The sequence below is a fragment of the Melanaphis sacchari genome, unplaced genomic scaffold, assembly GCF_002803265.2.
Source record: "Melanaphis sacchari strain LSU unplaced genomic scaffold, SCAv2.0 Contig112_pilon_pilon, whole genome shotgun sequence".
Lineage (NCBI taxonomy): Eukaryota > Metazoa > Arthropoda > Insecta > Hemiptera > Aphididae > Melanaphis > Melanaphis sacchari.
In genome coordinates, this window is record NW_020270434.1 from 675,302 (window position 1) to 702,779 (window position 27,478).

At 23.9% G+C, this 27,478-nt stretch overlaps 1 protein-coding gene across 2 annotated transcripts in view; it reads right to left on the reverse strand.

The window, feature by feature from the left end:
• Positions 1-27,478, reverse strand: part of LOC112603869 (head-specific guanylate cyclase) — a 238,542-nt gene that overhangs the window by 115,321 nt on the left and 95,743 nt on the right. For both annotated transcript variants that reach the window (XM_025352666.1, XM_025352665.1), the window contains 3 exons: positions 23,635-23,795; positions 11,988-12,184; positions 2,918-3,120 (listed from right to left, as the gene is read on the reverse strand). In XM_025352666.1, the coding sequence (XP_025208451.1) occupies positions 2,918-3,120; positions 11,988-12,184; positions 23,635-23,795 (561 nt within the window). The remainder of the gene's footprint in view (positions 1-2,917; positions 3,121-11,987; positions 12,185-23,634; positions 23,796-27,478) is intronic.

The window sequence follows — 27,478 nt, forward strand, 5'->3', positions numbered from 1 at the left end:
TATACCATTTTTTTAATTTCAACAAAAGTTTAATAATTTTAAAATAAAATATTTCAAAATACGTGTTTCAAATCTATATTAAATATTATAATACAACAACATTAAAAATAAAGGTAATTTTGTACAAAGATATTTTTCACATTTGTCAAACAAAATAAAAAGTTTATGACTTGTAACATGTTACACTGCCATATTTCCAAAAAATAACGATGACGTTCAGTTTTAATATTTTATTTATAATTTATATTTAAACTAAACACTAAAGGAACATTCTTGAAATTGAATTCTTATACCTATGTAAAAGGTGTACTACTTTATGAAACCAAAGATAAGTGTTTTTTTATTCGTTTTGACCAAATATTTAGAAATATATGTAATTTGATCATTTTTTAATTAAAATAATATATATTTTTTTTTTCATTAGTAATACACAGTTTTTATTAAATTGTCAATTTGTATTGTTTTATTTAAATTTTATTTAAACTGGTTATTATTATAAAAGATAATTAGAACGAATACATATTTTTAATTTGAAATTCAAAGTTTCATTCGGAGATTTCCATATTTAAATCAAAAAATTAAACTGAACATTAATATAAGTAAAACAGGTAAATAAATCTAAGATATAGAAAAAACATTACATTGTATATATTATAATATACATTATATTTATACAGTTATTATATTAATCATATTTTATGATTTAAAATATTAGTATTTTTATGTATAATAAATAATAATAGATTTTAATAAATGTATCTCAATTAAATTTACTTATGTTAGTGTTAACATAACTTGATGGATATACTAAAAAAAAAATAATTGTATTATGTGAGTTAAAAATATGATTTGTTTGTTCGGTTATAATTTTCAGTTTTTTCTTATTTTCTTAATGAAATTTCAAAGTTGTTGAACAGCGAATACTTTTGTGATATCAGATATTTCAATAAACTATTAGGTGTACTTGATTTTATGAGACGAAAACTCGTAGAAATTTTTCTAAATCATAAATTTTAAATGAGAGCATAGATCGTGTTTTATAAATAAAAATTCGTAATGTAGTCGTGTTTCTATTAGAAGTAAATTTATATCAATTTAATGTTATAAAAATAAGTTTGAACATTTCATGTTTTTCAATGAATAATTTTGAGTTGCTTGAGGCTACTATTATAAATTATACGTAATTAATAAATTTATTTAATTTAATAAATAATTTTAAGTTTTATAAAATATAGTGGGTAATAATGTACTTAATGGAAAAAAAGAAAAAAAAAGACAATACGAATTATTATCAAAAAAAAAAAAAAAAAAAAAAAATCAATAACTGATTCAAATATATTATATTACTTGAATAGTGCTAGTCTTATTTTAAATGCAAATATTTATTCAATAATTCATGTCAATTGCACCATAATTTTTTTTTACTTAATACTATAAATTTATGTCAGACAAAGTATAAATCAAAAAAAAATCTGAATTGACATTAAAGATATTTTGTTTTATACGTAGTTAATTATTTTATCATTAAATATATTCTTGATAATATATTTTATTATTTACTATATTTTTTTGTAGAGATTCTAATTTAAAATTTATTGGAATACATTATTGTCAATTTATCATAACATAATTTTATAATTTAAAATTATGAACACATTATATGTTAAAGAATAATTTTACTTGTTATATAAATATTTGATAGTATTAACCTATTATTGAAATTTTTATATATTTTTCTTCCTTGGTTATTTTTTCCACTGATCATTTTATCTGAAGTTTTTCATTTGCTAACTGGAAATAGAATATAAGTACTAAATGGTTAGATTTGTAAGTCACTTAGGCAGATGACCTAAAAACACTGGTTGGTATTGATAATATATTCAACAATACATTTAACTGATCGCAATATACTATTTCATCGCGTGTATTTTATCGATTTTGTTTTTTTATTTCCTACCTCCAGTTGTTGTATTCATTAGATCGTAGAAAATTAAGCTCAATTTAAGTTATTCATGTTTATACCACCCGAACAGCTACTTAATACAATCTCTAAATCAGTAAAACCATTATATCTGACATTAAAAAGGCGTCAATTTTTAAATTACCGATACAATTATCCTAAACTTTACTGCTGCAAGATCATATTTCTCAAAAAAGATTTCTCATATTACGTTTAACATAGACTTTTTCCAAAATAAAATCAGTGGCCCCTTTTTTGTTATTTTAAGTTATATTGTTACATATAATATTTTATGCATATTATTATTTCACCTTACCTTAGTGTAGAATAATTTTGTAAACAACAATGTAGACTACCTAAATTGAAAAGACACGAAAGTTGTCCTTTGAGAAAAAGCAAAACTTGTCCAATTAACCAGCCGTTTATTATTTGTATATTATGATACTATGTTAAAACTTTTGAAGTTTTTGTTTATAATAATTGATAGCGAAATTTAACTATATACCAATTTTTGAAAAAAAAAAAAAAAAACGGGAAAATAAATACGCATAAACTACAATGGGAATAAAATTTAAACTATGATAACAAATTATTTTTCATTAGATTTTCATAAAAAAATTAACGTTCAAAAATCAAATTAAAATTAAGTATTAATAAATATTTATCCCGTAACATATTCAAATATACATTAGAAAACAAACCTTTATTACTATAAATTTATCGAAGAAACGAACTTAAATCACAGTTGTACCCAGTGCTAACTTTAATATTTTCTTTACAATACTATTGAAAAAATAAATAAAAAATATTTTATTAAAATTGCATTAAATTTTAACTCACTAATATACGTGGCTATATTTATTAATTAATAATTAATAATCAAGGTCAATAAAGTAGGTTATTGAAAAATAATAGTTTTTTTTTTTTTTTTTTTAATGTAACAAATATTATACATACCGAATTGTTGTAGGCATTTTCCAAAAAGCTTCATGAACCCAGAGCCTAATTGTACGAACTCCAATCGTTTATCCAATACCAAGTGCCACGGAAAAGCCTTGCAGAAGCTTGTTACACCCATTTTAAGATCGTTGGCTCGATGTGACAAAAATGGAGCAGAGTCTTTAACGTCTTCAGCATCAACTGTAGTCTTTATGGTGTACCTAGGAAATTGTATACATATAGTCTATTAAATCGTCTATAATATATTATTTTTATATTAGATTCGTGTATAATATTGAAGGAATTATTGTTTTCGATTGGAAAATAACAAAGTTATTTATTATTAATTTATTGCAGCAATACGCATATAAACTATAAAAATATTATAGAAATATTAAATTTATATTAGTGGTGAACAAGTTCAATCACGAAAATTGATTACCCTATATAAATTATCTATAAATCGATCAATTTTGTGATCTTGAGAAGTATTCTTCCTAGAATACCCTAGTATATTGTTAAATTAAATAACCAAATACTATTCTAGTCAACGTACATACTTAAAGTCTATATATCATTACGGAGAAACTTATGAGCGGAAGTAAAATATTTAGTTTAGCAATTTCCTTATACTTTCGTTCCTTTTGTGCAGACTAATGGCTTCAAAAATATTCTAACAACAAAGGTAATACAACCTATAGATTATTGATAAAACAGCTTTGTGTAAAAATTCGTCATTTATGATGAACAAAACCATTAGCAATCAAACAACACTGTTGCGTGACCATTATAAAGTTATTTTTTCGATGTTTTTGACCCGATCTGTTCCTTAAAACCCATGTAAAATGTGATCCTGGAGTGTAGGTACTGCGGTTAATGTTCACTGCTTAGAATAGGAATAGAAATGTTAAGGTGGTAGCTTTTTGAGTGCAATCCATCAGGAAAAATCTTTAGAATTAATGATAATGAATATTTTAATCGGACACTTTAAATAGCCCGCACGGAAAAACAGCATTCGTGTGCACAAACAATTAACTGTGTTGACGTGTTGTTTCATCGAAGCACTGACGGGGTATATTGTCCGAATATTAAATGTTAATTACTTTCCAAAAACAGTGAAAACCTGCCCTTTTATCTTCATAATAGTTACGTAGACACTCAAGAGAAACCATCAGAGGTGGTCGACTAACTTTTGCTTTATGAAGATAGTAGGGTCCACAATATAGTATAACAAAAGATTGTTGGCAATGAGCTTGTTGAATCCCATGTGTTTCAGACTTGTAACACTATTACTAAGTTTAATCTGGGTACCCAAATTACTAATGCTACAACGAATCGTGTTAATTTGATTGCATATTATAATATGTGCATGGTATTATATAAACGTGACCGGTCTGTTATAATCGCAAACTAACATTTTGTATAAATTAATTAACTTTCTAGGTAAAGACAATACAATAAAATTTAAATTTTTCATTTTTATCTCAAACGAACGGTTTAAATATTCCTCCTTTCTACTGAATGTCAAGTAGAAAATCATATGATTATAAATTTATCATTTCACTGTTATAAACTATAATAACTATGATAATTAATTTAAAAAATAATAATAATAATAATAATAATTTAAATAATACCTACATAAAATATGTAAAATATTATATTTTTTCAATAGTATTTTTGTTTGTAATGTATTATTATTAAATATTATAGCTTAATAAAATTGTATTTAAAGTATAGCATGATATGATATTTAGCGAACATTTAAAAGTAAAATATATTTATTTTAATTGAAATTACAATAATTTGATGTGAAGTGCAATAAGTATAATATTTTATTTTTCATAAGTATATTTTTTAAACTCATTATAATTATGTTACGTGTCATTTAATATTACTTTCCTTTTAATACATTAAAATTATCGTCAATATTTTCGATTATTTTCTAACATTAATTCTTTCTTTTTTTTTTCATACTTATTTTTAATTAACAAAATTAACTTTAAACTTTAAATAAAATTTTTTTTTTAATCAAAAATTGTATAAATTAGTAATAAATAATAATATTAAAAATATTAATGATGTTTACTTCAATCTCATTAGATAATTAGTATCACACGTTAAAAAAAATTAATTGAATATTTTAAAATATCGAAGTTAACGTTTTGCTAAAATGCTTCAAAATATCGATAACAGTTTAAAACCAATGCAACCACTTGGAGGAGATACTAGATTACTACCACATTTTCATTTTTTATTAAAAATATTAAGTTGCAATTACGAAACATGACAAATAATAGTTACAAATAAGTGAAACTGGCTTGGAGTAGCTTCGTGATTGTTAGTAACTATACATAGTAATTGTGTATAAAACAAATTCTGATTAGAATTTAAATACATTTTTATAGAAACAGTGTGTTATTACTTATTAGGTGTAATCATAAACTCAATTGAATAGAATTATACTTTATTTTAGTCGTTCAAACGGAATACATAAGTATTTTTCTTGCAACTACCGTTTATTAATCCGACATAAAAATATTTATTTTGACAGTATTCCCAAATAAACACATTCATCATAACCTCGGATTTTTAAATAGTTAGTTTAACTTCGTCCAATAATCAACTTACATGGTTATAAATAAAATAAAAACCATATACTCCAACTGAATGTGTTTTAGATATAATAAGACTTATTCAAAACTAAAATCAACTTATTCATAAAGAGACCATCTTATACAACTTCTTCTTACTTGAAAAATTAATATATATATATATATATTGATGTGATATATACATTCTAAGAATTAGTGACCAATTTTATTAATGTTGTGTGATGGGTATACAGTTAACATAAGTATAAATTAAAAAAATGGTTTAATTCATTTAATAACAAAAAAAAAAAAAAAAATGTGTATTTAAACTTCGTTTATTACCTATTTTTATGAATTTAATTCATATTCTTATTGAAAAACTTGAATTTAATTTATAATTTATATTTAATTTTCCTAATAGGTAGACTATATTTATAATTTATATAATTTATTATTATTAACTTTTGAATCAATATCAACTTATTGTAGAACGTTGTTTTGCATAAAAACTAAATATAGGCAATAGCATAACATTGATCAAATTGTTTTAAAAATGTTATTGTGTATGAAAAATGTGGAAATATATGTAAATATTTTCAAACCCCACGAACAATATTTTCAAATTACAAATCGTTCATTTTCGTTTTTTTTTTTTCAAAATGTGTACTAAATTATTTATAACAAATATCTATACTATATAATGTATTCTGAAAAAGTTATCATATCAACGTATAAAAGACTATGTATAAATATATTTTATTTTTTTGATTGAACGGTAACTGTTTACTAATACATTTAATAAAAATACAATAAAAAAAAAAAAAATCAAAATCAAAATTGTCTATAAGTAATTCATAAATTTCAAGATTGAGTATGATGAATATGAATAACTGGTTAAAATAGTACCTCCAGTTATTTGTTTTTGAACTACAACTAATAAAGGAAACTGATTTCTCCAAAAACTAGTTGCGCGTAGAAATTTTTATTTTTATTTCCTTTTACTCTTAGTTATTAAGAAAAGTATTGGACATTTTTAATTATCTCTAAAGTATTAACAAAATGCACTTTTCTGTCATAAAATATATTGAATTTTAAGACCAAAAAATTATTTTCTTCTATTTAAAGCGTCTCATGTCACTTATATAAAAAACATATATATGATACATCACTTAGAATATAGTATAGTGAATTGATGACTACAAGTTAATTCTGCTGTTAATAAACTAGAATTTATAGTATAATCTATAGTTGAAATAATTAAACAACGGTAGGATAGTAGATTGATTAACACGCCATATTGTGTCGTATACAACAATACATATCGTATTTGGCCACAGGCCAGACTTGTAATCAATGGATTCTCTCTAATCAGGTTTACTTGATTTTTATTCAATTGCATTTTATTTATACGCAGCTTCATATCTTTTCCCACCAAGATTTAATCAAAGTTTTCAAAAAAAAAACTTAGTTACTCCTGTTATTTATGTTATGCCCAGTGATGTGTTATCGATATGCAGAGTAGATATTTATTATGTTAGAATATACGTTATCTGTGTTTAAAATATAACCATTTATATTATGAAATTTATAATTTGTATTTCTATAAACTTTTTTTAATGAAAAAAAAATAATGCAAAAATAATTTCTAAGACATTTTTAATTCAGTCAAATATGCAAATAGCAAATAAGTGAATTATGAATTTGGTAAATATGTATTAATTTGTATGAATATCACTCCATTTAGTAAGTTATCACTTTTGAGTTGGTAAGATAAATAGTAAATTAATTGGATAAGAGTCTGTTGTTCAACGCATTGTTGTAAAATACCATTTTAATACATAATACCATAATGTCTCAGAAAACAATGCGAAATATTTATCTTTAAAATTATGCTGTTTTTGAAACAGCATCAAATTATTTAATCCATTTTCTGACTTTTTTGTAAATTAACTTTTAGTGTTATTCTCAAAAAAAAAAAAAACAAAGTCCAAATTTAAATAATTTAAAAAAAAAACATTTTTATAACTTCTGTTGAACATGTATCAGCATTCGAGATATTACGTACAATAAATCGAAAACTCGATAACGTTAATATTTGAAATAGCGAAGAATAATAACGAATTTAATGTTATTTAAAAAAATAGAAAATAATGTTCAATTTTATGAATATTTTTTTTTTTAGTTTTTATCACACCGAAATTTTATTCATAATATTATTATTTTTTTATTTTGAGCACGTCTTGAGAAAAAAAAAAATGTTGTATATATTGGATTATTATTATAATATTATTATGCAAAAAAATGATCATAAAATATTATCTGCTGACCAACGACAACCGTAAACGTTTAACAATTTATTATGATGGTAGATGACCTAGTTTTGAGAGGTAGTTGGTGAGCCAAAATCGGGAAAAACGGGAGGTTTTGGCTTTCAAAGTCCGCTGTTTTTGTGACGTTGATGAATCTGAAAATGCATTTATAATACCGACACGTTAGCGGGTGGAGCCGTCTAATGGGCCTGTAAAATAATGAATCCCGTGAAGTTTATTGTGCCCCCACCGAAAGTTTTGGACGTGTTCCCATACAAATGCATTTCCATACTTCATTCGTAGTTTTTTTTTTATCAGCTTATAGCTTTGGGAAATTCTTGGGTCCGTTCTTATTTATCTCGTTCATTACAATTTACAACATTCATTCACTTCACCCAAAACGTAAAATAAATAATAAGCATAAACCTACTCTACACGTGCGTCATATTATTATGTGAACATATTGTATACAATTTATATGTTGTCGTTTGATGTGAAACTAAATTTAATATCAAATACACCAACCGAGAATCATTCAGAATTCAGATTATTGTAATATAGTATATTAATTTAAATATGAGTAAATTATATTTTATAGGTTGTATGATATTATACTATAATAGAATTATGTTTGTTAGGTATGAAAAAAAAAAATGATTTGATCATAATTTTGACTTAAAATAGATTTTTGTTAATATTAAAGCACTATAATATTTTTATTGTTCATAATTTTTATTTAAATTTGCATTAACTGGTTATATATTAGAGTAAAATATCCATGATAACATTAGTCGAAATATTATTATATAAATTTGCTCATATCAAATGATTATAACAATAATACCAATATAAACGAAGACTGAAAAACTTTTAATTAAATTCATTAATTAATATGTATATTGCCTTTAATTTAAAATATAATACAATATTTTGAGAAAATTAATTATAAAATGGTTTTAAATTATAGCTATCTATTTCATAGAACAGAAAATAATGTTTTAATAGAATATAGGATTTGTTATGTGCGTATAACATAATTTATTCCAGTATTACTGAAGTCACTATTATAATTCCAAATGTTGTCTCGTTATTCATTTTCTTATCATCATCATGTGTTGAAAATATATGAATATTCTAGGAATTACATATTTAAAATGATTTACGAGGTTTGTATAGGCTATGAGATATACGTAAATATGATTATATAAAAACATGCTTTCCTAACATAACATTTTTGGTATTTTAAGATAAAAAAGGTCTGACTATATACAACATTTAAAATAAATTTTATTTAAAATAATATTGGCATTAATTTACTACTAACAATAAATTTTAAAACCCTATTTTTTTTTTTATTTTTTTTTTTGGAGATTTAAAAAATATCTATGATATATAAAATATTTCATGTATGTTTTTATAAATATAGATCAATCATTGTGCTGTTATTTGTAATAATAAATAACTAATTGTATTTAAATTACTTTTGGTTGTATTAAACAATAATTTACAATCTAGCTTGCATTGATTATAATTAACCAGTAAAACGGTAAGGTATTAAGTGCATAGTAAAATCTATTCGTTAAATTGAGTTTGCTTTCGCATTTTTGAGTTACAACTATTTATGAACTTTTACGTGTGTACAAAAATATCAATAAAAATAAGAAGATATTGTATGTATTTGTATAAAATGAATATATTATCGAAATTTAACAATCATATTTAACGATTTTAAATTTAAATATAAATTAATGGTAGAAACTATTTGATCATCAGTATCTTTGATTTCATTTATTATCGATCCTATAATGAAAACGAAATGGAATAAATAATGTCGGCAAGAGATGACTCCACTAATTTTTCAAATATATATTAAATAATTTTAGATAGTTTCGTTGAATTATTTAGTAAATAATTATGTTTTTATTATAATATTCAAATGGCGTCATGTATGAAAAAATGATAAAACATCAAACATTTGGTATATTGTAATTATAAAATATGTGTCACACTGATAATTGTATTATATTTTTTACAATGCTCACTCCATTGTTTGTTTGTAAATATTAACTGTAAAATTCGATAAATTCCTTTATTGGTTTTTGTGTTCATTAAAATTCCATTGCTCCGATTTCAATTTTCGAAAAAAAAGAAATAATAATAATGATGTACTGTGAGTTTGATAGTGCTTTTTGTGTTAATAATTTATGGGAAAGTGGACCAACCCTCAGGGATAGTCATTGCGAATAAAAAATAATATCATAATTTCATGTGTAAGGTTAAATGAAAATAATGGATTATTGGAAACCCCAATAATATACATTTCATTATGTATTTAATTATAGTTTTGCAATTTCGAAATATACAGTTCTAAATACTTCTGATAAATATATTATATACGTAGGCTGTCCGATAAATAAAGTACAAAGTTTTTTTTGGCGTAAACAATAGACGATATCGGCTTGAAATTTCCAGCATTGATAATATATGTAAAAAACAACGTATTCTATGCATCATGACTATTTTACTTTAGTGTTCCGTCGAATACGTAAGTTTAAACATGGAAAACCAATATTTAAGTTTCACAAAATAAGAAGTTCGCGCCGTCATTCAGTTTTTTAATTTTCAAAATATTTCTCCGACTGAAATTCATAGAAAATTAACCGAAGTTTATGGCCCGCACGTAATGTCTCAAAAAAGTGTATCGGTTTGGTGTACAAAATTTAATTCAGGTCGAGAAAGTGTTGAAGATGAAGCAAGAAATGGTTGACCAATAAGCACGTCCACTGCCGAAACCATTGAGGCGGTCGAAAAATTGTTACGATCGGATAGACGACTTAAAATTAGGGAAATGGCTACACAACTTGATCTAACAAAGACCATTGTACATGAAATTGTCCATGAGAAATTAAATTTTCGTAAGGTTTGTTCACGTTGGGTTCCGAAAATTCTTACACCAGACCCCACATTCAGCGGAAAAGACTAAAGCTTGGCTGGAAAAGTACAAGTGGGAATTATTGCAACATCCACCATATAGTCCTGATCTGGCACCTTCAAATTTTTTTTTGTTCGGTCCGTTAAAAAAAAACACTTAGGAGGAACTCATTTTCAAAATGAAGAGGAGGTAATGAACTCAGTTACAGAGTACTTCGATGAAAAATGTGCTGCATAATTCCGAGATAGCATTTTCAAATTATTCCATCGTTGGGAAAAATGCATCAATTTAAATGGTGACTATATCGAAAAATAGCAAAATATGTCTAATTTATTGTGTAGAAGTTTTAAAGTAATAAATTCATTTTTCATTATTCGGTATATTTTTGTACCTTATTTATCGGACAGCCTACGTATCTACCTATTTAATTATTTTAAATTTGTTCAAATACTTTACTTTTATTTCTAGTGTAAATAACTGAATTAACGTTTCAATGTACATGTTTATGAATATATAAATGTGTGGTACAATATGGTATCATGTAATGAAAAAGATTAATAAATAACTATTTTAAATAATATAAATGTATTACACATGTAATTAATATAAATAATTAATCAATGACAGTCTATATTATCTGAATTTTTAATTATCATGTATGCATACTTCATAATTGTATTCACAGATATTTATACCTAGATTATAATATTTTTTTAAAGTTTCTGAAAGTTTAAAGATAATTATATTATTATATTTGTGAACATAATGAAGCTTATTTTTTGTACACTTGAATCACGGTAAACAAAAATTCATAGTTATTTTGTGCAATTGTTTTTTTTTTTTCTAAATGAGAAGCTTAGTTCAAACTTAAAAAAGCTATTATTATTTTAATTCAAAAATCTAAAAATATAAATACATTATATTTATACCTATTAAAATATATTCGTGAATATAGTGAAGATATAGAATTTAACAATTTTCAAAAGTCAAAGATTTTTAAAATTAAAATGTAGAAGCATAAAAAAATTATACAGTATGACAAAATAACTTCGTGAATTATAAATTATTAATATGCTACTTAAGTTTTAAAATTAAAAAACACCTAAAACATATTTATACTCGCCAATTATGAAATCATATATTATTATGTTTATAGAAATTCTTGATAAGCTGTTCGATGAATTAAAAGATAGTCAATGTGTCAAATTGTGTAACTAGCTTTACTAGCTTTTGTTGAGTACAAAATGACTTACCTATACAATGACGGGTCACTTGGGTGTGTGCCAAGTCGAATATCTGGTCGTGACCCGTAGAACCTGGTTGCGACACCGGACAGTGTGCCGGTTAACAAGTGGGCCACACGCTTTCCATCTGATCTACGTGTTCGAAGGGTCAAGTCCAATACACCAGGTTCATCACCTGGCCGGCAAGTTAAATCCGAGCTGGCTTCCTGTAATAGTATAAGATATTAATAAAGGTATCGAATAATAAATAATCTAGTCTAGTATCATAAATAACAAATATAAGTTTTTACGAAAATGTTATAGTAAATATGTCATCAAATATATTTAATAAATTACAAGGATAAATGAAAAATATAATAATTCGTCATAAATGAGTTCAATTATATTGGTTCGAAATACATTTTAAACCTTGGAATATAATTGTTTTTCGTTTTAAATACTTAAAACTTTAGTTCTTAATGAATCATAAAAACTTTAATTTTGTACTCACATTTATTTTTGTGTTAACATGGTTACATTTTAAATTCAAATAATATTTAATGCCTCAAAAACGTCCATCTATATGTTATTATTTTTAGTAGTAATAATAAATGACTTTAGAAAAAAAAAAAAATGTACGGCGTTTAAAATAATAAAAAAATAATATTTCCTCAAGAAGATTAAAAGCATTTAAAAAATAATTAATCTAATTTGTTCATTACATTATTATTGTACCAGATGGAAAAATTAAATTATTAATTAACTGTTTATTTGTTAAATAATTGAATAGTTCCATTGTTCAAAATCTTGGATATTATACTTAACCAAGTACTTGTAATAAATGATTTGGTAAGAAAATAAAAATTTTAATATGCTATTTTGATATTATATATAATATTGGTAATTATGTTATGTATATATTATACAGAAAAGTGTTATAGTAAAACTAAAACACATTTTTTTTTTTTTTTTTTAATGTTGCTTTTAAAAAAGTATATAAGTTATTTGCTTTTATATTATTATCTTCTGCTAGCTGTTATCTTAAATAGGATAGTATTATCGTTGAGATAAAATTAGGCGACAATCATTGGTGGATAATCGTTAAACAATACATTTAAAATAATAAGTAAGTCACTGGTCTGAAGCTTTCCGTTAAACCGAATATTATGTAGTTTTTTGAAATCTGTAATAGTTATATAGGGATGCAAAACGTCTACAACGTTATAAACAGTGAATAATCTAGTAAGATTTTTTCTCAAAATGGTTATCCACCATTACAGTGATATACAACCAAGCACTTTTGGATTGTGTAGTTAATTGTTTGCATCCGTACAAAATACAAGTCGAATCCTTGGGCCATAAAATGGCTACCACGTTAGTGTATATGCGTCTAAAACTAAGGGAATGACAGTATATAGAGATAAAGAATTTTCTTGTAGCTTAACGGAAAGCGTCTCTTTGGGTGATAATTGAATGCGTCGTTCAAAGTAAGAATACGTTTTATAAAATAGAAACAATGTTTACGGACATTCCGAATGGAACGAAAATCGATCTGAATACAAACACGATAAAATTAAATGGTTTGAATCAAATTAATTCAACCTCGATGAATAAATAATTATAAAATTGTAGTACTTTAAGCTAATTCGTTTGTATATTTTGAATTGGTCATCGTAAAACAACGTACAAAAATGTAAAAAAGTTTACTGTGAAAAATCATATCTATATAATTGAAACAGCCAATAGTTTTATGTTTGGTGTATTAGTATATTTTAAAAGTAAATACTTATGGTGTTTCATTGAACAAAAAACATTAACATAATAATATTTTAAATTTTTTCAGCACTAATACAAATGATATTTCGTATTATATCCAAACGCCATAAAATTAGATAAAATCAAATTGAGTTTTCATCTGTTTTGAAATAATCATTGAAATACCTTGTATTATACGTAAAATAGTAATCAATTATTGATAATTTAATGCGAAATATAATTACTTATTACGTTATAAATAATTAAAACACAATAATATAGTTTATACCGTATTATTTAATTAGTTTCAATTTTAATTTTTATGCATCAGATATTTTTAATTCACAAATATTTTAATACCTAAATCCATATAAAAGCGATCCATTTAATAAGTTCAAATTAAATATTTATATTACATTAAATTGTTTGAAATTAAAATTTGAATTAACTTTAACCAACTAGCAAAGCTTTATGGTTTCGATGGATGTTATTTCAAAACCCTTGTATAAAACTATAAAATCATTATAATTAGTTTTACTTTTTTTTTCAGTTAAATTCAAAATTAAATAAATAAGTTGAAACAAAGAATCGTTATACATTGAACATCATAACTTAAACATGAGTAGTGAATATCTGTAAACAGACTACAAACATAAATCTTAAAATTATCAAATTAATAGCTTATTATTTTATCGTGGAAAAATTTCTATGGGCATTAAAGAAAAGAGAAACGTACACAATTATAGTATATTTTATCGTCATAATACAATGAATAATAATAACTTATGATAGAATAATAAAATTACAAAAAAATAAAATAAAAACAAAAAAAGAATTATTAATACTGAACACTACCTGTTTTTTCAATTAAAATATTTGTACGTGTATTATTATAAATGTAAAATAGATAAATTACAATTAAATAAATGATTTTACTATTCAGTTATGATTTAGATTTATAAAAACATAATATTCTAAACAAAAACTTACTATCAAAAAATTGTACACTTGTACACTATTTATTTTTCTAAATAATTTAAGTTTAATTCATAATGATACAAGTTGCATAAATTAGAATCCGGTACTCTAGACTACAAATCAGATAACGTCAAGAGAGCTTGCTGCTATGAATATTACTATATTTATGCGTATAAGTATGTGTATGTGTATGTAGTATGTATGTGTGTGTGTGTGTGTGTGTGTGTGTGTGTGTGCGCACGTGTTTGTGCGTGTGTACGTGTGTTGAGTATACTAACAACGATTATTTTTTCTCTCAGACAAATTCATACATATTTTTTTAAACGCTTACTATTTGTATAAAATGTGATGTATTTTTTGTAAAGTATATAATAGTAGATGAAAAAAAAAAAAAAATAACTTTTGAAATGGCAAAAAAAAACAATGGATATGGTATGCAGATAGACAGCATGTCAGTATAATAGTAGTTTGTGGGAGATTCCGCATTACGTTTTGATATATAATAGTACATATATGTACAACGTAGTATATAAAGTACTAAATAAATAAATTCAAAAACCGCTATGGGTTTTAATTCCCATTAGGGAAATAAGTGTACTATAAAAATTATTTCCAACGAAGTGGTGCGTGGTGTGGTGGTGATATCCTACGGTTTTAACGGAACAGCGACTATCCCTTTCAGTACACCAATATTATACTAAAATATAACATATTTTTAAAACTATTTTTTTTTTAAATATTCACAATAATAATAACACTGTTTTTGATAGTCTTAGGAAATATGAGTATTACAATTAAACAGTATATAATAATACAGTGTAATATTAATATTATTAATTTATTTTTTATTGATGGAATAAATTAGTAACATACGAGTATACTATAAGTGAATGTAGTGATATACAAAATATATTGAAAATATTTAATTAATATACATATGCTATTTTTTAAAGGCATAACAAATAATAAATAATAAGTAACATATCTATTTAGGTACATAGAAAAAAACAATTTATAGACATAAATATGATTAATTAGATTAAAAATAAGATTAAATAAACAGACATCATAGTATCTGACCGACCATTTTTATTATTGAATACGCTCGCCAACTAAAAATGAGTTAATTTTTAGTTTATATAGTATACTCATTTAACATTATTACAAATTAAAATATTTGAATGATTAATAGAAATCAATAATTAAAATTTTAAGATTTTTACGAAAATAAATTTTATAAATTGCAGGTTATCAAAAGCTTTTACGAAAAACAAAAAAAAAAAAAAGTGCAGTTAAATAAATTTAAAAAAAAAATATTTGAATCATTATAAAATGTTTTACTCATTCAATTTTCCATTTTCATATTTCAAAAATATGTTTTCCCAACTGGTCTTGAAAGTTCCTCCTGCATCTTTCACGTACTTCGTTATCCTTTTACCTCAATTTTATCTTACCAAATATTGAGACTATGTACCGTATATTAACTATGTAGGTACACATTAAATTTAATACGTATATCTACTGAGATATAAAAAAAATACTATTTTTATTCCAAGTAGCGTGCAAATTACAGCGTTTTTTACGTACAGTAACATTTTGCTCGTAATGAATCGTTTAATTTATCACATATGATAAAATGTCTACAAGAAAGAAATATTTTACGGAAAATACATTGAACCTTATGTAATAAAAAAAGCAGATTATGATAGACGGAAAAATATTGAACTGAAAGATTGTACAACAAATCATGTATTAGAATTTACTTATAGGTAAAACGATTAGTCTTTGATGGAAAATGCCGGGAAGGCTAATAGAATACTAATACGAAATGTCTTAGGTAGAAATTCGAAAAAAAAAAAAAATGCCAAAGGCAAGTCCCTGTTGGTGGTTGTTGGAAAGAGGGTAAGAAAAGTTATTTCAGATGTCAACGCGTCACTGCAAACTGTAAGATATTAGGATAGATGGAGAAGCTTGGCGGTATAACGTGCAAGAGGCTTTGATGGCCTGTATAATGCTAAAAAAAAAAAAAAAAATCTATTCAATGTATAGCTGGGTCAATGGTAGATTATAGAGGTTAGGTGGTGGGAGGTAAAGTGCGAGGGGAACACAGAACCAGCTACATACTGTTATTTGTATGAAATAGTATAGGTGTATGCCGTTTGCAGAATTTATCATATTACAAGCCCGCAAATAAAATACGTTTGTGAGTCTCTGGGATTTCCTTTAGAATAAACTGTTGATGTTTTGCAACTATAAAAATAATAATCTATTGACTCTAGTGGAAGCATTCGGACAAGAAAATAAAGTTAAGTGCCCGATCTGCAACGTTTTGCGCTATTCGTATATTATGCACATTCGTCCGTATTATTATTTTTATTGTTATTGTTGTGAAAAATACACGCGGTATTATTTTGCACAACTTCGGAACTTTTGATGACGAATTATATGATATAATGATGAGTATGCTGTAGTAGTATGGCGCACAGTATGCGACGTGCAATTTTATAATCCTATTAAGTCTATGAAACACAGACTTATCAAAAATAATACGAAGATAATAGTATTACGTTTTGACCGATGTAACATCAAACGTGAAATCGTAGATAATTTAATATTACATGGGCGTTCATTTGGGTACATCCTTATTTTTGCATTGTATAAATCATCAAACGGTATTATACCTACAAATAGTTTGTTACTTCAACATAATTCTATATTTAATTAGCTTAAATACGTAGTCCAGGGAAAAAAATCCATTAGATCCAAACAATTGAAGATACTTGAAATTATTTTGGATAATTCACTAAGTAAGTTTTAGTATAACAAGACAAAATATCCAATATTTACTTTGAATGTATGATACACTTAAGGTTAAAAATTAGTATCCTTGACTAAGTAAAAACATACATTTTTTTATTTTCTAAAATTTAATATAATTATCATATTATTAATTCAAGTTCAAAAAAACTTTATACATAAAATAATGTACACCTTAGTAAAATAAATACAGCGTGTTACTCAAATAAAAATACATATTACAATTATGTTGTTTTTTTATCGTTTCTTCTTAATTATCTAGTTTTAAGATTAAAATAATATTTATTTTTTAATGAAAATGTCAAGAATCAACAAACTCTTTCAATTATTTTATTTAAAATGCACTTTACTTGTCAATACAAATACATGTAAATACTATGTATTAGTATATTTTATGATGTATAATATATTAATAAATTGTTATGTTTAGTGGTTTCATAAAAATATATCATAACTCTGTATTAAACAGATTATTACAGATATTTTAGTATTAATACAGTAATGATTTTTTATAAATTAAGCAAAATTATTAGATATATATAGCTACACAAAATCATTGATTTTCAGGTTTATTGAAAATAGTAAAAATTTGAACTAAATTATTGGTTTTAGATTTAAAATTTATAACCTACCCTGACTAAGCCTTTAAATCTTTTAAATATTAAAAACGAAGTGAGTTATGTAGAAAAACATATATTTTTAATTCTAGTCATAAATGTGTTAATCTACTAATCTCAAGAATTTTTGTGTTGCACGATTTTATCTTTGCTCGTTATTTGTTGGTTTATGTCATGAACTATGTATTTATGTAGGTAGGTTTTATATTCACTTTCAACATATTACATTATAATACAATGAGTTTATCGAAACAATTTATAACGGTCAAACAGTTCAATTTTTTTCAGGTCATCCATACATTATTATTATTTTCTTGGAAATCGCAGTAAATTTCATTGTTAATGTCTACTTGGCATATAATCCAATAAAATAAATAGTGAATTTTCGTAAATGTATTATAATATTATAATTATGTACATGATTTTAGACACTTGAAATATTCTGCTGAGTTTATTTCTGTGTATAGTCACTGTGTATAGTTATATGACGCTTAACGATGGTTATTTTAAAATAGCGTACTGCATCTGAATGAAAACTATTAATTTTTACGAAGCAGAATTATTGTAATTTCATGAATGTGGCTTATCGTATTTCTACAATCGATGGGTCCATAGATGTGGATGATATGAAGTGTTGAGAATTTAATATGTGACAAGAAGGAGTGACGGTTTCACTAAAAAAAAAACTTATACAATACGATTATAGTCTGAAAAATAATGAAAATGCACTAGGACCATGATCCTGTTAAAATATTACGTTAATAACACCGTTTTAAAATATATCTATATCGATATACATACAATATACCCACAAACACACAGACACACAGACACACACATATATGTATAATGTATATACCAAAAATAAATATAATAACACATAAAATATTTAGTGGTTTTTATTTCAAACTTATGTTAAAATATTTAGGATTTTAAAAATTAAGTATGTAAAAAATATGTGATTTTATATTATCATCCATAAATATAATATAATCAATAACTACTCGTACAATATTCTAATGTGGATCATGATATTTCATAAATTATTAGATTCTTATACTTCGTTATAATAACACGTTTCAAACACACTGTTTAAATTGTACACAAATAGGTATATTTAAAATTGTTATTTTATTACTATTATTATTATTTTTAATGTATTTCTATCATAGGAATTTATTTGATTCAGAAATTTTAGTTTTAATTTAGATTTGTTTTTTTTTTTTTTTTTTTTAATTAAATCAAAGAACGTGCTTTAAAACCTAAACTTACTTAAAAGTATTTAACTTCATTTGAAGTTTTATTTTACCTGTTTTTTATTGTATGTTTGTATGTTTCACAAAGATGATATTAAAGACAAAAAAAAAAAAAAAAATAAGTTATAAGAAAGTAGAATTATGTGTTAGGTAAAGTTGTTTTAAAAAACTACATTACTTACAAAGTATAATGCATCGAACTTAATATGATTTCCTACGGGTACAATATCCAATTATTTATAATATACTATTACATCTTTTAAGGATAAAATGTAAGGTACTTTGTAAAGGTACTTTTGTACTATGCCAGTATCAATGAACAGCTATAATTTCAGTAATTTACATAAATTAAGTAAATGATTTAAGATTTTATGCTATACAACATCAACTGTACTAGTAGGTTGTTTGAAGTAAAATTATCAATATTGATTTATGAGGTAGTGCAAAAATACTTTTGGGAGAAAATGTCTATTAAATCAATCAGACATAATAAATTCATGACAATAATAATTATAATTATTATTATTATGAAATATTCGAACCCTTTCTTGATAAGAGTACAATAATCGAGTTCAACAATACTCTCAAAATATTGCGAGAAATAAATTATTGAAATATGAAAACAACTATTTGTAAACTCAACAAATACACATTTAAGTGCATGTAAATCGTGAAAGAGTTGTGACAGCTGTTAAAAATTGATGTGAACTGTCATAAAAATAAAACAGTATCTGATATATATTTATTAAAATTCTCTAAAAAATCATAGTATTAATTTATCTTGTAATTTTGAATTATTGGAGAGAAAAAAATTATTATTATTACCATAATGTCAATATTATAGAAACCGACTACAATAGTTATTGTAAAAAATATTAAGGATATAATTCTAATCATGAACATTTTAACAAAATTTAAAATTATTTCAACTCATAATATAAATACATAAGTTTTTTATACTATATGAATGTATTTAAAAAATATTTTGAATACAAATTTTAGTGATATATCAATAGTGTTATACTATCTGAAACATAGTGGAATCTTAGTTTAAATTTATTAAAACTCGTGTATTGTGCTTTTGCTCTTTAACAATATTTAATCGTGAATCAAAAAAATAAAAATAAATATTAATCTTTGAAAATAATTTAAAACAATTTTTATGCACGATTTTAAAAATTATTATACAATAATATCCATATATAGATTTAATATAAATTAGAAACATTTTGTATTTTTTTAATACTAATCAATTTTAATAAAAGCTTAAATTATTGCTAACCTTAGCAATATAAATTAATGATATCGTTAAAAAACTTAAAATTTGTTCTATATTGGTTAAAATAAAATAACATACTTATCTAGAATTTTTATATTTTATTTCAACATTTTAGATTATTTAAGTCATTTAAAACATCATCCATTATACAGTAGATTTATAATACTTATAAAATAAAAGTATTTTCTAAATAATGAATACGCCAATAACGTTGTTGTTAGATGCATGATTTTTATTTTTTATTTTGAAGAATGAGCTTATGTTACACAGCACTTGATCATGATACGAGACATATTACTCTTTTTATTGCTTTGAAATCTTTTAACCCCTAATGATTCATTATTGATCATTCAAACTATTCAGAGTGTACGAAAGTGCTCTTTGAAATAATGCATTATGATACGAGTATTTATGACTGATGACTTGTATACTAAACGCTGAACCATTCTGTCCAGATATTATTTTTAGAGATTGCAATATGAGAACGCGCGTAGACTAAAATATTGTTCTGGGGGAGTAATGTTAACGGGCAGATGCCTTTACGAAAAAGCCATGCAATTGATAATCTGTCATCGAGGCCATTGCACTTGCTTAGGATCAGGCGAACGGGCATATTCGGGTCACGTAAAATATTTTCGCGTTTGGCGGATGAAATGTATAAATGTCCAAGAAAAATATTACAAATGTGCGGCAACAAACTACGAGCTTTCTCATAACAATATAATATTGCAGACGGAGATAATTTATTTGGACGAGTAGTGGAGAGGTATTCTTTGAAGAAATTTAGTACTCCGTCAACTCGTGGAAGGGAGTGGGTGCAGCTTTTCCGTTCGTCGAGTAGCTGGATTTAATTAAAGGATATTGTTGAATTTCAACAGCACTAACAACCGTGCTTGCTACCCAACATTTCTCCATCACGGTAAGAAATAATGAGCAAACAGCACCAGTCATGGCGGATACGTTTATGTGTAAGTATAACTATGGGTTCTGTCGCCGCCACCACTCTGAAGTCATAGTGCAAAACAAAATGGAATTTAATCGACTGTATAAGGAACGTTAGAGGTGTGAAGAACGTTAAAATGTAATAAACGAAAAACCGTCATTCGCGCCCTCACCAACCCCTAATCCACTACCTGAAGGGGTGGACATTAAATATATAAGTTGCATTAAAAGTCCATTATATTATACTATACCAGTCAACAATGGTCAGTTTATCAAATAACACACGAAAGACCATGACAGGAAAATAGCGCGAATCAACTACGATTATGATAAAACGAATATTTAGGGGTAGAATAATTTTAGAGATTACCTGATGAACATATCTATTTATATATTACGTATCACATGTATATTATGAAATTTACAATCTAATAACTATAATAATTTTAATATTTAATGATTTTCAGACAGTGTATTGATTTTTTTATATGTAAACATTGTGACAATACAAGAAAATACTCAATATACTGTGTATAATATATATATATATATATATATATTATATTTTATTAATATAGGTGTATAATTTTGGAAAACCTTCAAATATTTAATATTATTTTCAGGTATAACAATAAATAGGTTTTACATAAAATTTTGAAAAACTCTATTATTACACATTTTAAATTAAATGATTTCACTTATTTTTTATATCATGAAGAACAATATACATATAACTTTATACATAAAATTAAATTGAATAATACGTATGTATTGTGAACTAACTTTATATATTTTTCGGTGTGAAAAATGATCAATTATAAAATATAGCACTCATTGCTTGATATATTTCTGTAATTTAAAGTGTAATAAACTCATAAGCGAATTATTATAAACAGTTTAGATGTATTCACGAAAATCAACAATAAGTGTAAACAACACAATTTTTAAGTCCTGTCAAATGAGTGGTACTCTAGATATTTTTGACTGATGGTTTTATGGATGACAGACTTATACCTATATCCTCAATTAATTTGCCTGAGACAGGCAAGAGTTGAAACTCAATAAAGCCATGGTTATAATCTGCAGCGTATTTCCCTGTGTAAATTAAATAAAAAAAGCACTTGTTAATTGGATAATTGTTTCCATACACAATATAGATAGTTACAAATAAAATGTTGCATTCTATTTTAAAATTTTTTTTTAATTTTTACGCAGAAAATATAATACAGGAAAAAGAAATACTAAAATGCAATTTTAGGAGCCTAAATCACTCCGTGTAAACTATTCTATCTGAAAATGTTGGTTTAACCGTTCCAAAGATTAACCAAGACTTCATGTAAATTGAGACAAATATGACCTTAAATTGTATTTATTTATGTATAATAGTATTAAACTATAGATTTATTTCTATGTTTATTGTATATTTATTAATATTAATTTGAATTTGAATTGATAATTAGTATATCATATTAACGCTTAAGCTTAAGTACTATGAGTAAAAATTTTTATATTTTTTTCAGTATTACAACCCTATACATCTTATATGCCTATTCAATATTTTCAATTCAAAATATTGTACAATATAAATGACATATTTAATGACCAAAGTATACTGTTTAATGTTTTCTAGTATTTAGAATATATATTTATTTTTTTTTTGTTTATTTATTCAAAACGGTTTTCTATACCTATTTCTTGGATATTTGCACCAATGGATACACAGAAATAATTAAAGTAAAAATTTTAAATTTTTTGTCTATAACCATTGCTTGGGTAAGAGTTTTTATATTATAGTGATAATCGAACTTTAGTTAGTAAATACAAAATAATATTATGACGTTCGAAAACGTTAAGATTTCAATAGATTATAATAAATTGCAAATCAAATTTTAACGATTAATCTAGAGTATAGACTTTTTGATGTATATTTTTAGATTATTATAATTTTTATTTTTTTGACAAAACTTCTGCCATAATGATGTGGTATTAAATTGAACAACTGTAAAACACTATTATTAGAACTAGGTACTTACCTTATCGTCGCCCATTTGTAGGACGTCGTGCACACCATCCAATGTAGTCAAGAAGTGGTACAAGTTGCCGCCCAAACTCTTCAGAGCTTGAATTTGCCGGTCGTTGCGGCATTCTTGTATGAGCGTCGCACCCACAGTTTCGATTACTTTGGCACCGTCACCTGCCGGGCGGGGAAAAAAGTCAAATAAATTATCCACAATGTCATTGGCAGATATTTTACTTTATTTTGTTGTTCTAAACGTAAAAATTACTACGACAAAAAAAAATGTATATTAATAGTGCAATAAAGTAGATTTTGTTTATAATAATAATAATAATAATAATAATGAAAGGTATAGAAAATGATTTGGAACTCAACAAGAATAATAAACCATACCATAATAATATGATTTATTTTTTACTTGAGTTATCAGCCCGTGTCAAAATATTTTCCATACAAATTTTAAAAGTACGCCAACACGCGCTTAAGTCTTGATTGCCACCCAAATACATAATATAAAATGTTGCATTTTGTTTTTTTGTGAATATAATACGTGTATAATTATTATTTATAAAATATTATACATTTTTATTTATTATATTTTTTTTTTCAAAATAATTAAACAAATGAAACTTTTTAAATATGATTTATGGTTTTTTTACTAACTTTCTAATGGATTAAAACTACTCAGCAGCATCAGCAATTGCTCTTAATCCTCTAGCTATAATTCTGGTTTAAAATAGAATTAAAACATCAGAATTGTTTTGAAATTCTCTCTATCTTTTGGCTGCTTAGAATAAGTACTTATTTATTTGTATATGTATAGATATAAACATCAGAGACCTCTCAAGACTTTAAATAGAGAATACAGTTCTTTCTTAATGAACCTTTTCTGGAGTGTTACTCTAATCAAAACACTTCAAACAAAAATTTAAGTTCACCTTTCAAACTCAATATAAAATTAATTATCTACCCTTATTCTTTAGATTTAGTAGTAATATGTACTATGTTGTATTTTTTATTTAAAATTTGTAATAAAAATTAAATTTGTGATAAAACAAAAACAATACTTTTCAATAAATATTTTGTATTTTAAGAATCTAAATTATTTATAAAATTTTCATTACAAATTTATTTAAGTTTTTATTCTATTAAAATTTGAATTAATCAATTTATTATTTTGAATATGAAAGTCGATAATTTTTATTATTTAGATAGAAAAAATTAAATAATGTTTCCCTCATTCAGAACTTATAACTTGAATTTATTTCAATGACTAGGTACGTAGTTAAAAGATAATGCTATATAAATTGTTATTTATAAAATAAAAAACAAATATATTTTACATTATATTTTTTAAAAACGAAATAATTATTAAATCGTGTTCCACAATATATCTACAGAATAAAAATTCCTTTTTACAAATTTTGGTTTTATAAAATAATTTTAATACCCAAAATACTATTATAGCCTATAGTACTGTCCATAAAATACATTTTGTAACTTAGAATTTTTAAAAATTTGGAAAACGTTAATTATTTTTAAAAATTTGAATTAATTAATTCAAAATATATAAATAAATAAGTATATAAACAATTTCATTAAATATCATTTAAAAAAAAAGAAAAAATAATAATTATTTCCTTTATTCTATTCTCGAAAAATTATTAAAATATCATTGAGTTATTATTTCAAAATATTTAATTGTATAATGTAATAAACATATTGAAAAACTATAAAATATTTTTATGAATTCGCATATTATCATATGTACGTTGATGTATTATATATTGCTTGAAATTTGTAGATACTAAACATTTTTTTTTCTGTTTAATAGTTGATTTATAATGAAATAAATATCTCTGTATATCCATAAAAAAAGGACGAAACCCACAATAATAGTTGTATCTATATCATATATAGTTTGAAATATATCTATTACAAACCAATTTGTCTATGTATATAATATATTAATATAACAGCATGTTTAATACTGATTAATTTCAATTTGAATAATTATACAATTCAATAAAATAATCTAGTTTAATCGTTAAAAATCATATGCATGTAATATGCATTAAATATATATTATATTTTGTAATGAGTAATCAAATATAAAATAAAAAAAAGTTCATGTTAAATATGTTTAACATTATAATTGACTTGGTGCAAAATTAATGTATTCTTAAATTTTAATACTACGTGTGGAATCTATGTGGACTGATTGTGGATTGAGGCGTAGAATATATTTTATAGTTAATTTATTTGTTTCTACAATTATTATTAAATATTACCATAAGGGTTATCACTTATTCAAAGTCAATTTTTAAGTTCAATTATTTCCATAACTTTAAAAAGTAAATGTTCTTGATTATCCTGTTTATTTATTTTATATTTACCGAATATTGTGTATGAATATTTAATGTATATAATTCTTTTCTAAGAGTATAGGTTAAATTCAAATTCAGAATATGGTATTTAATATGATTATGTTCAATCTTATCATTGCATATATATTCTTTCACATGCTTACACACTATACGCTATAATATAAACACCTCTATTTATATTACTATTTTTATTTAAAAAAATTAATTATTTTTAATATTTTTGGATTTATTTTATATCGTATTACATAATTTTGAAACTAAAATTGATATCACAAAACAATGTGCATTCATTTTGAATACCTATATATAATAATATGTAGGTATAATGTAAAATAACTTGTAAAGTTTAGTTATTTTATACAGCAACATTGTACAATTTGCAATGTGTACAAAAATCGCTGTACAAATCGCGAAATGTACAATTCTGGAGTTTTATGTAACATATATATGTATTTCACTGGTATATCTGACTATCTTGTGTATTAATAAATTTTATCATAACTTAAAAAAAAAATATTCTCTTTTTTAGTTGTTATTTTTAAAAATACCATATTTTGTTTAAATAACTACTAAATCATATTAAATAAACAATATACTTTTACGATTATCTAAAATAAAATAGTGTGATTTGTTCATATACAATTGATAATTATAATTTATTCAGATGTCTAATATATTTTACACTATTGTGATAAAATTTCTTTAACCCTAAAATATTTCAAATAAATAATATATATATATATATATATATAATATTAAATGTTAAAATAACAATAATTGTATTTATCTACTGAAAATAATTATAATACTGTTTTTATAAATACAAATGAGTATGTTAAACTAATATTTATAAGAACTAACTCGATTGTCATCTTATCCATAATTAATATCAAGAATATAAAATTATTCATGGTAATATACAAATTAAACTTAGGATATGTACAACTCATAGCTGTTTTATATATCGTATATAATATAATATTAATCATTGTGAAAAAAAAAAAAATAATAACGTTTAAACTTAAAATACAATAAAATAAACATTTTAAGTGTAATGTATTTTGTATAACTATAATAAGATAAATTAAAAAAAAAAAAAAAAAAAAAAAAAAAAACATTAATACTCGTTACATGATAATTTTTATTATAAATAAACAGATAATAATTTATATAGATGTAATAATATCATATAAAGTATATGTAATTATTTTTCATTATGTAAATAGTGCCTTTAACATATTTGCGCGTAAGTTATGATATTATGTTTACTTAATTATTCAATTTAAATAAGTAGTTATTCAAAGTTAGAACTACAAAGCACAAGTTCATCAAAAACTTTGAGAGCAGCATTACACAAATATATTCACTAGTTCATATTTTATCGTTACTTATGAAAAATATGATGGCTTATAGAAAAATTATCTAAATTGTTGAATGTTTTAACTGAAAGTTAAAAATCGTAATTTATAGATT